The following is a 14,035-nucleotide window of genomic DNA, read 5'->3' as shown; positions in this document are numbered from 1 at the left end:
ACTACAAGGATTGCAGGATCTGAAACATGTAAGAGAATTGGGGTACATTTATCCAATTTTTATAATGATAGCACTAGTTTATATGGATGCGTCCTTTTGGATCTTTTAATGGATTGGCAGCAAAGTAAGCTTTTATCAGCTGGCAAATGCTGGCACAACAGAATTCCTTTCTGTCTAAAAGAGATATTTACTTTGAATATGGAGGCATCCACTTCCTGGTTATAGTCCTGCTTTCCAGCGTGTTTCCATGGAATACGGAATAGAGTTTTGCTGTCATTTTCCCACACGAGCCCTGGATACATGGAGCTGTCAATCTGCTCAATCAGCCACTGTCGGAGACGTCTGCCACCGTTACGATCGCCCATCTACCAAGAAAAAGCGCAACATTTAAAGTTATTAAGAATAAAGTAAATGCATTATATAGCCCACGTAGTGATCCACACCTGCTATTATAGAGTGTGCTGGTAATGGTCCGCACTCTCACATCACTAGTGGTTATTGCATGACAACCACACGTATGTACACAGGAAATGTTATACCTGAAGAAGTAGCACTGAGGAAGTAACTAAACAAACCAGATGAATGCTCCAATATTTACTTACAGCTAAAAGTCCAGGTCCTGTCAACACCATTTTACATATGAGCATTATTTTACAGCCAGCAAGTTCATGGACACTCCCTAACAATGTAGCTGACCTTGTAAAATACAGGCGGTGATTGTACAATGCCTGGTATGAAGACAACTATTCTTCAAGCTTAAGGTGTGACATTGGTTTTATTACTCTGCTGATTTACATTTTCTAAAGGGTGTTCTGTGTACAAAACCAGGCCCAGTATGATATAGGAGAAACTAGCTGCCCCTGCAGCTCAGCAAGAGGACTGTGTGTCCCCATGCTTGCTGACTGTTTCTAAAACAACCTGCAGAACAATGCTCTTTCAGTGCTAATTCTAGGTGTAAATAATGAGGCAAATCTGCATCAGAAACCAAGTACCTGCAGGTCTTCTAGTGTATATGTGTCAGATAGGTTTGATGCATGTAAAGATGCCCATAATCTGGTCCCACTAGTCCAGATATCAGCAGTTGTAGAATACAACAGGCTGTTGATGGATACTTGTTACTGCATCATGCCACATGTAACATAGCCCCAACACATCAGACCTGCTCCCTGTGTATCTCAGCTGGCTATGCACATTGCTGAGCTTGGGACTTGTAGTGAAAAAGTTACAATAAGTCACTAGGTGAGGGTGATCCAGGGGTACAGTGGAAAGGTTACTCTGTGATAACATAGTTACTCCACCTTCATTGTTGAGGAAACTCATTCTACAAACCACCTGCAGCTTCCTGTGTATCTATATATAGTTCTCATAGCATCACCCTCTTGTTTGTCTATGGCCTGAAGCACTGGAACAGTACTCGCTACAAGTGACATTATGGAAGCACAGCTCCCTCCTGAGCCAAAGACCCCAACCCAAGCCGCAGATAAGAAATATCACCAATACATATCACTGTAAAGGGTGCCCAACAACCATGTGCTGGTCATAATTTGGTCTCCTCGGCCACCAGGATCAGTGCGATTGGGACCTCTGTACCCTGAACAAGCTGCAGCTGCACCCCTGACTAATAGTAATAATGATATTAATGTGTCACAGTCACCCAGCTGTCACACCTCATATATCATAAACGGCTTTAATGATATCTCTCTACATAAATATACATGATTAGAATAGCTAGCTGTGTATAATAAGATGGACTTTCCAGCATCCATATTACCTCTGTCTGTGTATACTATTCTGGTGTAAAGTATGGTGTATAATAGCTATAAAACCCCTCTGTAATACCTTTGCCTGTGTATAACATTGTATACTAGTATGTATAGTATCTAGAATGCACCCATTCATTGTCTCTGTCTGTGTATAAAAATGTGTATACTATCACATATAGTGATACTATAATGTGTATACTATCACATACAGTATATCTATAATGCATCCAAGTAACATCTCCTCCTGTGTATAATAATTTGTATGCTATGACATATACTATTTATAATGTGTGTGTATACAATAATGTATAGTATGTATAACACACCCACTATAAGGTGTAACACCTATAAGACCCCCTGTATTTCCTCAGCCTGAGTATATAAGTGTATTATCATATATACAGTATATGATATATATATATATATATATATATATATATATATATATATATATATATAGTATTACCCTGCATTACCTCTGCCTGTGTACTAAAAAAAAAAATAACAGTCTATACATTAATGAGTAAAATGACCTATACTACATGTCTTCCTAACACTGTGGTACTTCTGCCTATAGTTTCTGCTTATATATAATATTTTAATAATATGAAGCAGAATGGTGTGTAATAAAATATATCATAGCTTCTACCTGTGCATTATAACAATAATAAAAATATATATTATTATGATACATATATAATAGTTGTCACTATATATAATTTATTCTTACCTCTACATGTATAATATAATATAATACCATGAATTATTAAGTATACATAGTTACCATTATAAATAATCTTACCTCTAACTGTATATTATAATGATATTAATTCATTATATAACTGCCTTACCCTTGTCTGGATACAATAATATTAGTAATACTATGTGTATAATTGCTTACCCATGCCGGAATATAATAACACTAGGTATAAAGTAGATCTAACTGCTCGGCTTTGCCTGATTATAATAGTACTGGGTATAATATGCATATAATTGCTCAGCCTGTCTGGATATAATAGTACTAGGAATAAAGCAGATACAATGACTCATCCACGCCTAAATATATGATATTATATTATATTATATTATAATATAATAGCAATAAGTATAATCTGCATGTAACTCCTTACACCGCCTAAATATAACAGCAATTAGGTATATAATATAATAGCACTAGGTATATAATATAACAGCAATAGGTATATAATAGCACTAGGTATATAATATAATATAATAAAATATGATAGCACTAGGTATATAATATAATATAACTGCAATAGGTATATAATAGCACTAGGTATATAATACAATAGCATTAGGTATATAATAATATAGCACTAGGTATATAATATAATAAAATATGATAGCACTAGGTATATAATATAATATAACAGCAATAGGTATATAATAGCACTAGGTATATAATATAATAAAATATGATAGCACTAGGTATATAATATAATATAACAGCAATAGGTATATAATAGCACTAGGTATATAATATAAAAGCAATAGGTATATAATAGCACTAGGTATATAATACAATAAAATATGATAGCACTAGGTATATAATATAATATAACAGCAATAGGTATATAATAGCACTAGGTATATAATATAAAAGCAATAGGTATATAATAGCACTAGGTATATAATACAATAGCATTAGGTATATAATATAATAATATAGCACTAGGTATATAATATAATATAATAAAATATAATAGCACTAGGTATATAATATAACAGCAATAGGTATATAATAGCACTAGGTATATAATATAATAAAATATGATAGTACTAGGTATATAATATAATATAACAGCAGTAGGTATATAATAGCACTAGGTATATAATATAATAGCACTAGGTATATAATATAATAGCATTAGGTATATAATATAATAGCACTAGGTATATAATATAATATAACAGCAATAGGTATATAATAGCACTAGGTATATAATATAAAAGCAATAGGTATATAATAGCACTAGGTATATAATACAATAGCATTAGGTATATAATATAATAATATAGCACTAGGTATATAATATAATATAATAAAATATAATAGCACTAGGTATATAATATAACAGCAATAGGTATATAATAGCACTAGGTATATAATATAATAAAATATGATAGCACTAGGTATATAATATAATATAACAGCAGTAGGTATATAATAGCACTAGGTATATAATATAATATAGCAGTCGGTATATTGCAGATATACTAGTCACCTTTGCTCGGCGCTGTCCCGTTCTGCGTTCTGCCCACTGACAGCTCTCCGTGCAATTACATGATGGCCCCGCCCCCTACCTGGCTGACACCTCCACTCCGCCAATCAGATGGCGGGGGCGGAGTCAGCTGAGGACTAAGCTTCTTTTAAACGAGGCTTTTCCGAGAAACCGGAGGGCTGCGTGCCCCGAGCTTATCCCACGCACCAGGAATCACCCCGAGAACGTGGGCAGCAGAAGCGGCGGCAGCGGCAGCCTCCCAGAACTGGATGGGGTTATAGGAAATTACATGCATCCCCTGTCATAGCCGGGGGTCAGTAACTATCTCCAGGGTCCTGGTTACCCTATGTTGCCTCCTGATTCAGTGTCTGCACAGAGATCGCTGCTGTCCTGCGCCTGCAGATGATCGCGCCCCTTGCAGATACCAGAGCTCTGGGCTGCCTCTCAGGGTGTGTTCACACGTGGTCGACCAGACCTTTGGGTCCCACAAAAAACAGTATATACTCACAGATGTGTCACTTCTACAGTACTGAGCACTGGGCAGGCTGTGGTATACATCAGCATACTGTTCTCTCCCAGACACTCACCCATCAGTGTCCTCCACACATCTGTCTGTACAGGGGGATGGGCAGCAAATAATAGTGACTGTACTGGATGATCCAGCTAGCAGGTGTCATCTCACTGGTCAGCTATCAGGTGTCATCTCACTGGTCAGCTATCAGGCGTCATCTCATCTCACTGATCAGCTATCAGGTGTCATCTCACTGGTCATCTCATCTCACTGGTCATCTCATCTCACTGGTCAGCTATCAGGTGTCATCTCACTGGTCATCTCATCTCACTGGTCAGCTATCAGGTGTCATCTCACTGGTCAGCTATCAGGTGTCATCTCACTGGTCATCTCATCTCACTGGTCAGCTATCAGGTGTCATCTCACTGGTCAGCTATCAGGCGTCATCTCATCTCACTGATCAGCTATCAGGTGTCATCTCACTGGTCATCTCATCTCACTGGTCAGCTATCAGGTGTCATCTCACTGGTCAGCTATCAGGCGTCATCTCATCTCACTGATCAGCTATCAGGTGTCATCTCACTGGTCATCTCATCTCACTGGTCAGCTATCAGGTGTCATCTCACTGGTCAGCTATCAGGCGTCATCTCATCTCACTGATCAGCTATCAGGTGTCATCTCACTGGTCATCTCATCTCACTGGTCAGCTATCAGGCGTCATCTCACTGGTCATCTCATCTCACTGGTCAGCTATCAGGCGTCATCTCACTGGTCATCTCATCTCACTGGTCAGCTATCAGGTGTCATCTCACTGGTCAGCTATCAGGTGTCATCTCACTGGTCATCTCATCTCACTGGTCAGCTATCAGGTGTCATTTCACTGGTCATCTCATCTCACTGGTCAGCTATCAGACGTCATTTCACTGGTCATCTCATCTCACTGGTCAGCTATCAGGTGTCATCTCACTGGTCAGCTATCAGGTGTCATTTCACTGGTCATCTCATCTCACTGGTCAGCTATCAGGTGTCATCTCACTGGTCAGCTATCAGGTGTCATCTCACTGGTCATCTCATCTCACTGGTCAGCTATCAGGTGTCATCTCACTGGTCAGCTTATCACTATGAACTGGGGCACTTGTCATGGGGTAGGAGATCTGGAGTCTTTCCCAAGGGTGAGACTGAGATAGAGCATCTCCAAAGTGGGGGGTTCCCAGTATGCTAAACATCAAAAGTGGTCCAAGCAGTGCAAACTGGGGGCTAGGTGGCAGGGCTATAAATATCCAGGGCTCACTGAGTGAATGGGAGCCTGCCCTCCAGTCCCCCAGAAGAGATACTGTAGGGGCCCTATTACACCAACAGATTATCTGACAGATTTTTGCAGCCAAAGCGAGGAACAAACTATAAACAGGGAACAGGTCATAAAGGAAAGACTGAGATTTCTTCTCTTTACAAATCTATTCCTGGCTTTGGCTTGTATAATCTGTCAGATATCTGTGTGTCTAATAGGGCCTTCTACTGACTATGATAGAAAGGTGTCAGGTCAGGTATTGTAGCATTCTGGGTATGGGATATTTGAATATATGGGATATAGCATATGCATCAGAACTGGACCATGGATCAAGGGCAGAAGGTGGCCAGGTCATACAGATGGCCAGGTGTGTGTATAGCTTACCTGGGGAAGAAATGCCATGGGAGTGACACACGCTGAGAAGAAGACAACATGGTGGAGGCAGTGAGATTTACTAGGACAAGTTCTGCTGGACACCCTTGGCTCCTGGCAGCCCTGTAGATGTTATGTGACATGTACTACATAACTAAATATTGTAAATCAGGTACACTCCTTTATGGCAGTAGTCATCTATAATGGCAGAGGTCACTTTCAACAGAATAATGTGCCCAACCACACTGCAGGAATAGTTTAGGAATGGTTTGGAGGACATGACAGTCCATGGTGTTAAAGAGGATGTACTACCTGGTACATCCTCTTTAACCTAAACCCACTGATCGAACGGCGCCGGCACGGGGAAGCCGGTGGCGCGGTCCGTTTTTCGGACCGAGGCCCCCGTTCCCGTACACAGCGCCGTTCTATGCACCGGAACCGGACGGTGCTCAAGCACTGGAGGCGGGCCGGGCCGCCTCCAGTGAGAGGGAATTCCCTCCCCTGTATGACGCGGCTCCAGTCATTCTAAGGGAGCCGCGTCATATAGAACGGCGCCGTGTACGGGAACGGGGGCCTCGGTCCGAAAAACGGACCGCGGCATCGGTTTCCCCGTGAAGGCGCCATTCAATCAGTGGGAGTGGGTTTAGGTTAAAGAGGATGTACCAGGTGGTACATCCTCTTTAACCCCCATATTCCTCAGATGTCAGTCTGGTCAACCATCTTTACTGTCCAATCCACTTTTTTGGCAGCACAATGGGAATTTACTTTTTTTTGAGGCAGTTGGTTTTAATTTTATGGCTGATCGGTCTATATGAGCTTTAAATACTCATTAATGGGTGTCAACCCAACATGACTTTAGTCACATCTGCCTTAGGCCATGTTTACACAACGTATGTGTTGTATAAATCATGGTCGTTGTTGCAATTTGATTGATTTATACAACACATACGTTGTATTGTGAATGAATGGAATCTCGGCCTGAGCGTTTACACATAGTATACACTCCGGCCAGGATTCCATCCGTCTGCACAAAAAACTGATATTTCAGTTTTCTGCAGCCGCTATTCATTGAATAGCGGCAGCAGAGAACCTGTCAGCTCACACAATGGGGCGTGCGGCTCTTGACGCACGCTCCATTGTGTGCAGCAGTGAATTCGGATGTGGGCGCACTTGGGTACTCCTGCATCCGAATTCATTAGAAGTGAAGATTATCCGGCCATTCTGTGATCCTGCTGGGTCACAGAACGGCCGGTGTTATACATAGTGTGAACATGGCCTAACTTTGTATTAGTCTGCTGATGAACATCACATTACTGAAGAAATGGGGGCTTGGTTTGGGCCACATTGAGGATCCCAGATGTGGGAACATGGACCAGGGAGGCATGAGAAGAGGAGGAAGCAGTCTTTCTCATTGTACAACATGTAATAGGTGATGATGAGTGATTTAATCTACCTCATGCTCATTCACACTATTACTTCCTATTGTTATGACTTATTACAACTTTCTTTTCTATTCCTAAAGGTTTTTCCTACACATGAAATCTAATGTTCACCTCTCAGAATTACTGCATATATAAGGGCATTCCCCTAAATTAAAGGGGTATTCCGGGTTATTTTAACATTTACATTTGTATTGTAATATAATTAGTATATATTGGTTTCTATTACCCATTTTGTCTCTTTCGCTAAATTTTTACATGAGTCACATGGTTCTGTGACGTCACCGGCTCGGAAGTGTGGTGACTTCCCTGACCCAGCTGGCCTCTAGCTATTTATGTACTTAGAAAGCTTTCAGAGCCATACAAACGGTTCTCGACTCCCAAATGGTAACTCTGCCTATACGCCATTTAGGAAGGTAGGTCTTTTTGATTAGGAGAATTTGTGCAAATACAAAAATTTATATGCCCACTCTTTCCCTCCCATTGTTCACAGATCATTGTCTAGGTTACTAAGCACCACTCTGCTGTAAAAAAAACTGTGGTGTGATGGACACATATATAGATATATTGTATATGTGTGTGTGTATGTATACTACAGTTGAGTAACGGCACTCACTTTCTCTACCAGTGTTGCCCCAACAGCTGTATAGCTCTGTCCTTGGAATCCTGAACACCCATCCCAGATTTCCGGGTGATCACACCATTTAATGGCATGTGCACTTTTAAGAAGCACATGCAATTGACTTAATGCAACAGTATGGGTGCATCTACTATATAGGAGCAGCCCAGATGGGAATGGAGAAGAAAAGGAGGAGTAAGCTACACAGATCAGAGAAGAAGCCTCCACTCAGAAGATGTCTTCTGTGAGGGTCCGTTTACACACATAGATATCTGCCAGATTTTTGCAGCCAAACCCAGAAATGGATTTGGAAAAAAAAAAAAAATCTCAGTCTTTCCTTTATGACCTGTTCCCTGCTTATAGTCCATTCCTGGCTTTGGCTGCAAAAAATCTGTCAGATAATCTGTGTGTGTAAATGGACCCTTAGTCACTGGTATTAGTAATTATGTGGTGATAATATTTGTCCTCTGTAATCTGGTACTGTTGGCAATATTATAGTGCTTGAAAAGCACTATATTGTAATCCCTATTCTTCCGTTTCCGTTTCTTCTTCCAGCCATTTTTCTGCGCATAATACAGCCCGAACCGCTTTGCGCACAGACTCTGTTCAAACTGCGTTTTGAAGCCCTCGGCGGTGTGAGGTGTGCTATCTATTTTTCGTTTCGATCGGATTTGTCGTTTTTAAGAAATTTACGTTTAAAGACCCCGAATTTCCCATAGAAAATAATGGCCCATTGGAAATAATGGCCACACTCTAACCGCGAACAGCCAATCACAGCCCATATGCAAATAGCTGAAATATAGCAGCAAATAGGAACTCTAAGGTCTTGTCAGGCAATGTATCACAACATCCACAGTCACATGTCCACTATTGGCCAATAGAAGATGTAATATATGGAAGGTCCTTAACAATTTTGTCTCACTGACATGAGTAAGATTGTCATGGTGACCGAGCAATGGTCTTTACCATTATAAGTACCCAGGTCGCTCTAAAAGGGACCCATGTCGCCCTTAAAGGGACGCAAGTCGCTCTTAAAGGGACCCATGTCGCTCTTAAGGGGACGGGACCCAAGTCGCTCTTAAAGGGACAGGACGCATGTTGCTCTTAAGGGGCCCAAGTCGCTTCAAAAGGTATGGGACCCGTGTCGCTCTTAAAAGACCCATGTCGCTAGAGCGACCTGGGTCCCTATAAGAGCGACCTGGGTCCCTTTAAGAGCGACCTGGGTCCTTTTAAGAGCAAAATATGTCCCTTTAAGAGCAAAATGGGTCCCATTAAGAGCTACCTGGGTCCCTTTAAGAGCGAAATGGGTCCCTTTAAGAGCCACCTGGGTCCCTTTAAGTGCGACCTGGGTCCCTTTAAGAGCGACCTGAGTCCCTTTAAGAGCAAAATATGTCCCTTCAAGAGCGACCTGGGTCCATTTAAGAACGAGCTGGGTCCCTTTAAGAGCGACCTGGGTCCCTTTAAGGAGTGAAATGGGTCCCTTTAAGAGCGAAATGTCCCTATAAGAACGACCTGAGTCCCTTTAAGAGCAAAATGGGTCCTTTTAAGAGCGACCTGGGTCACTTTAAGAGAGAGATATGTCCCTTTGAGAGCGAAATGGGTCCCTTTAAGAGCAAAATATATCCGTTTAAGAGCGCAATGGGTCCCTTTAAGAGCTAAATGGGTCCCTTTAAGAGCAACCTGGGTCACTTTAAGAGAGACCTGGGTCCCTTTAAGAGCGAGATATGTCCCTTTGAGAGCGAAATGGGTCCCTTTAAGAGCAAAATATATCCGTTTAAGAGCGCAATGGGTCCCTTTAAGAGCGAAATGGGTCCCTTTAAGAGCGAACTGGGTCCCTTTAAGAGCGAAATGAGTCCTTTTAAGAGTGACCTGGGTCCCTTTAACCCCTTAAGGACGGAGCCACTTTTCGTTTTTGCGTTTTCGTTTTTTCCTCCTTGTGTTTAGAAGGCCATAGCAATTTTTTCCACCTAGAAACCCACATGAGCCCTTATTTTTTGCGCCACTAATTGTACTTTGCAATGACAGGCTGAATTTTTTCATACAGTACACTGCGAAACCAGAAAAAATTCAAAGTGTGGTAAAATTGAACAAAAAAATGCATTTCTTTTATTTGGGGGGTATTTGTTATTACGCCATTCGCCCTGGGGCAAAACTGACTTGTTATATATGTTCCTCAAGTCGTTACGATTACAAAGATATTTAACATGTATAACTTTTATATTATCTGATGGCTTGTAAAAGATTCAAACTTAATATACTTTCCTTAAAATCGCTCCATTCCTACACTTATAACGCTTTTATCCTTTGGTCTATGGGGCTGTGTGAGGTGTCATTTTTTGCGCCATGATGTTTACTTTCTGTCGGTACCTTGATTGCACATATACAACTTTTTGATCGCTTTTTATTACATTTTTTCTGGATTTGATGCGACCAAAAATGCGCAATTTTGCACTTTGGGATTTTTTTGCGCTTACGCCGTTTACCGTGCGAGATCAGGAATGTGATTAATTAATAGTTCGGGCGATTACCCACGCGGCGATATTTATTTATTTACTTTTATTAAAAACATGGGAAAAGGGGGGTGATTCTGACTTTTATTAGGGGAGGGGGCTTTTTACTTATAATAACACTTTTTTTTTTTTGTTTACACATATACTAGAAGCCCCCCTGGGGGACTTCTAGTATAAGTGCACTGATCTCTCATTGAGATCTTTGCTGTATAGTTATACAGCAAAGATCAATGAGATCGGCACTCGGATGCTTTCAGCTGCTGCAGCCGAAAGCATCCGAGTGCCGAGCCTGGTTCAGCGCAATTTTGGCGGAGACCTCGGCCGGCACAAGTCACGGAGATCGCTCCTCCGGGACAACGTCCCGGAGGAGCGATCTCCGCCACTAGACACCAGGGATAAGCTGCGTCCGGTAATCGGATGCAGCTGTCATCTTTGACAGCTGCATCTGATTACTGTATTAACGATCTGACCGTGCCCACTAATACCCGCGGTCCCGGGCTACAAGCAGCACCCGGGACCGCGGTGGTTCAGTGCACGGCGACCCCGCTCTGAACCGCCGCGATCCCGGGTGCCGTGTGTAGCCCCGGGCCGCGGCTATTAGCGGGCACGGTCTGATCGTCGTGCCTGCTTATTAAGTAATCGGAGGTAGCTGTCAAAGTTGACAGCTGCATCCAATTACTGTATGCAGCCGTTCCCTGGTGTCTAGTGGCAGAGATCGTTGTCCTGGAGCAGTGATCTCCGTGTCTATTACCTGCCAGGGTCTCCGCCAAAATGGCGCTGACCCCGGCTTAGCACTTGGTTGTTTAGGGCTGCAGCAGCCGAAAGCAATCAAGTGCCGATCGCATCGATCTATGCTGTATAACTATATACAGCATAGATCAATGAGAGATCTGAGTGCATATACTAGAAGTCGCCCAGGGGGGCTTCTAGTATATGTGTAAAAAAAGAAAAAAAAAAAAAAAAAAAGTGTTGTTGTTAATAAAAAAAAGCCCCCTCGCCTAATAAAAGTTTAAATCACTCCCCTTTCCCCATGTTATAAATAATAAATAAACATGTTTGGTATCACCGCGTGCGTAATCGCCCGAACTATTAATTAATCACATTACTGATCTCGCACGGTAAATGGCGTAAGCGCAAAAAAATCCCAAAGTGAAAAATTGTGCATTTTTGGTCGCATCAAATCCAGAAAAAAATTTAATAAAAAGTGATCAAAAATTGAATATGCGCAATCAAGGTACCGATAGAAAGAACACATCATGGCGCAGAAAATGACACCTGACACAGCCCCATTGACCAAAGGATAAAAGCGTTATAAGCCTGGGAATAGAGCGATTTTAAGGAACATATATTTGTTAACAATGGTTTGAATTTTTTACAAGCCATCAGATAAAAGAAAAGTTATACATTATATATATCGTTGTAAACGTAACGACTTGAGGAACATGACAAGTCAGTTTTGTCCCAGGGCGAATGGCGTAATAACAAATACCCCCCAAATAAAAGAAATGCGTTTTTTTGTTAAATTTCACCACACATTGAATTTTTTCTGGTTTCGCAGTGTACTTTACGCAAAAATTCAGCCTGTCATTGCAAAGTACAATTAGTGATGCAAAAAATAAGGGCTCATGTGGGTTTCTAGGTGGAAAAATGCAAGTGCTAAGGCCTTTTAAACACAAGAAGGAAAAAACGAAAACGCAAAAAACAAAAATTGGCCCCGTCCTTAAGGGGTAAATGGGTCCCTTTAAGAGCGACCTGGGTCTCTTGAAGAGCGACCTGGGTCCCTTTAAGAGCCACCTGGGTCCCTTTAAGAGCTCTTAAAGCGACCCAGGTCGCTCCTAAAGGGACCCATGTCGCTCTTAAAGGGATGGGACCCAAGTCGCTCTTAAAGGGACGGCACCCAGGATTAAAGTTTCTTTTAAAAGGAAGTCACTGGTAAAGGGGCGCTCTGGAAGTCACTGTTAAAGGGGCACTCTTTTCAAGCACTATATATTTTCCTGGAAATGCAAATCTAGTTCATTATAGTATACTCGATTTGGTAATTAACAGTCTGATATTATTATTAGTGGTCAAAGTGCGGCAGTAATTTTTGCCTGGTATTATTGGTAATATTGGTCTCGGTATTCAGGATTTGGTCAATAACAATAGCAGAGCAGTAATACGTATGGTGATAATATTTGCTCCTTATATACTAGTGTTATTGTTTGTTTTACACCATATACCTTATGAAGGACGGAAGTGGTGATGGCTAGCATTACTACTTACCTCCTGGGACCGTGCAATACACAGCAGGAGAGGGAGGCAAATATATCAAAGGAATATGTTAGCAAAATATTCAACTTGATGAGCCTACAAGGTCTATATCAGATGAGAATACCCCTTTAGGCTATGTTTCCACACAGTATTTTTGCTCACACTGTTGACATTTAGTGGATGGCCGCCATTTACTGGCGAATAATTACCGTTAAATTAAAACAATAGCTGTTTTTTGTGAACATGTGTGTGAACATAGCCTTTCTGTGTTTTTAATACACTCCTGGTTTTGGTTACAAAATCTGCCCCCTCCCAAACCACTTGTACCTTCGGATAGCTGGTATTAATCCAAGATCTGTCCTGGGGTCCACTCAGCAGGTGATGCAGTTATTGTCCTAAAAAACAACTTTTAAACTTGCTGCCCCGTGTCAAACGGGAGTATCTGTGCCCTAACTTTGCACCACCCCTCTGTCCCTCCTCCCCACCCTCTTCATCATTAGGAATGCCACTGGAACATTTACTCCTGTTCGAACATTGCATGGGCACAGGCTGCCAGTTTAAAAGTAGTTTTTTAGTAAAATAACTGCATCACCTGCCGAACGAACCCCAGGACAGATCATGGATTAAAAGCAGCTATCCGATGGTACAAGCGGTTTGGGGGGGGGGGGGGGAGGGTCAGATTGTGGGTACAGAGTCGCTTTAAAGTGATACTGTCACCCTTTTCTGTATGAGAACTTCTCTACACAGCTTTAAAGTCTATATTCTGCAGCTTTCATACCCTACTTTGTAATAGATTTCTTAGTGCTTAATCCAGGGGAAAATGCTTTTTATCATTGGTGGATTGTGCCACCTGGGTGGAGCTTCACATCCACTGTGCCACTTTGTCCCTCCTACATTGGTACATAGGCCCGCCCCTCCGTGATGTCATCGGTGTCTAGGGTCCGCCCCTCAGCGACCATTGGAATGGGCCACCCTCATCCCCTCTAGGCCGGCGCATTCCAATGGAAACCGAGGGGACGGGGCCTAGATACAGATTACAT

At 41.8% G+C, this 14,035-nt stretch overlaps 1 protein-coding gene across 3 annotated transcripts in view; it reads right to left on the bottom strand.

Annotated features, from left to right (window-relative positions):
• The window catches only part of IRF8 (interferon regulatory factor 8), a 21,425-nt gene extending 16,847 nt beyond the window's left edge, over nucleotides 1-4,578 (bottom strand). The window contains exons 1-2 of one of the 3 annotated variants that reach the window (XM_069966324.1): nucleotides 4,515-4,578; nucleotides 192-365 (exon numbers count right to left, since the gene is read on the bottom strand). In XM_069966324.1, coding sequence (XP_069822425.1) covers nucleotides 192-365 — 174 coding nt within the window. In that variant the 5' untranslated portion in view covers nucleotides 4,515-4,578. Of the gene's footprint in view, nucleotides 1-191; nucleotides 366-602; nucleotides 666-4,009; nucleotides 4,090-4,514 lie in introns of those variants that run through there. The other 2 variants (XM_069966323.1, XM_069966321.1) reach the window with 2 other exon arrangements.
• Nucleotides 4,579-14,035: the final 9,457 nt, after the last annotated feature.

This window comes from Dendropsophus ebraccatus, chromosome 4 (assembly GCF_027789765.1).
Source record: "Dendropsophus ebraccatus isolate aDenEbr1 chromosome 4, aDenEbr1.pat, whole genome shotgun sequence".
In the NCBI taxonomy this organism is placed as follows: domain Eukaryota; kingdom Metazoa; phylum Chordata; class Amphibia; order Anura; family Hylidae; genus Dendropsophus; species Dendropsophus ebraccatus.
The sequence above is the reverse complement of the archived record's forward strand: the minus strand, read 5'-3'. Positions and strand labels throughout refer to the sequence as shown.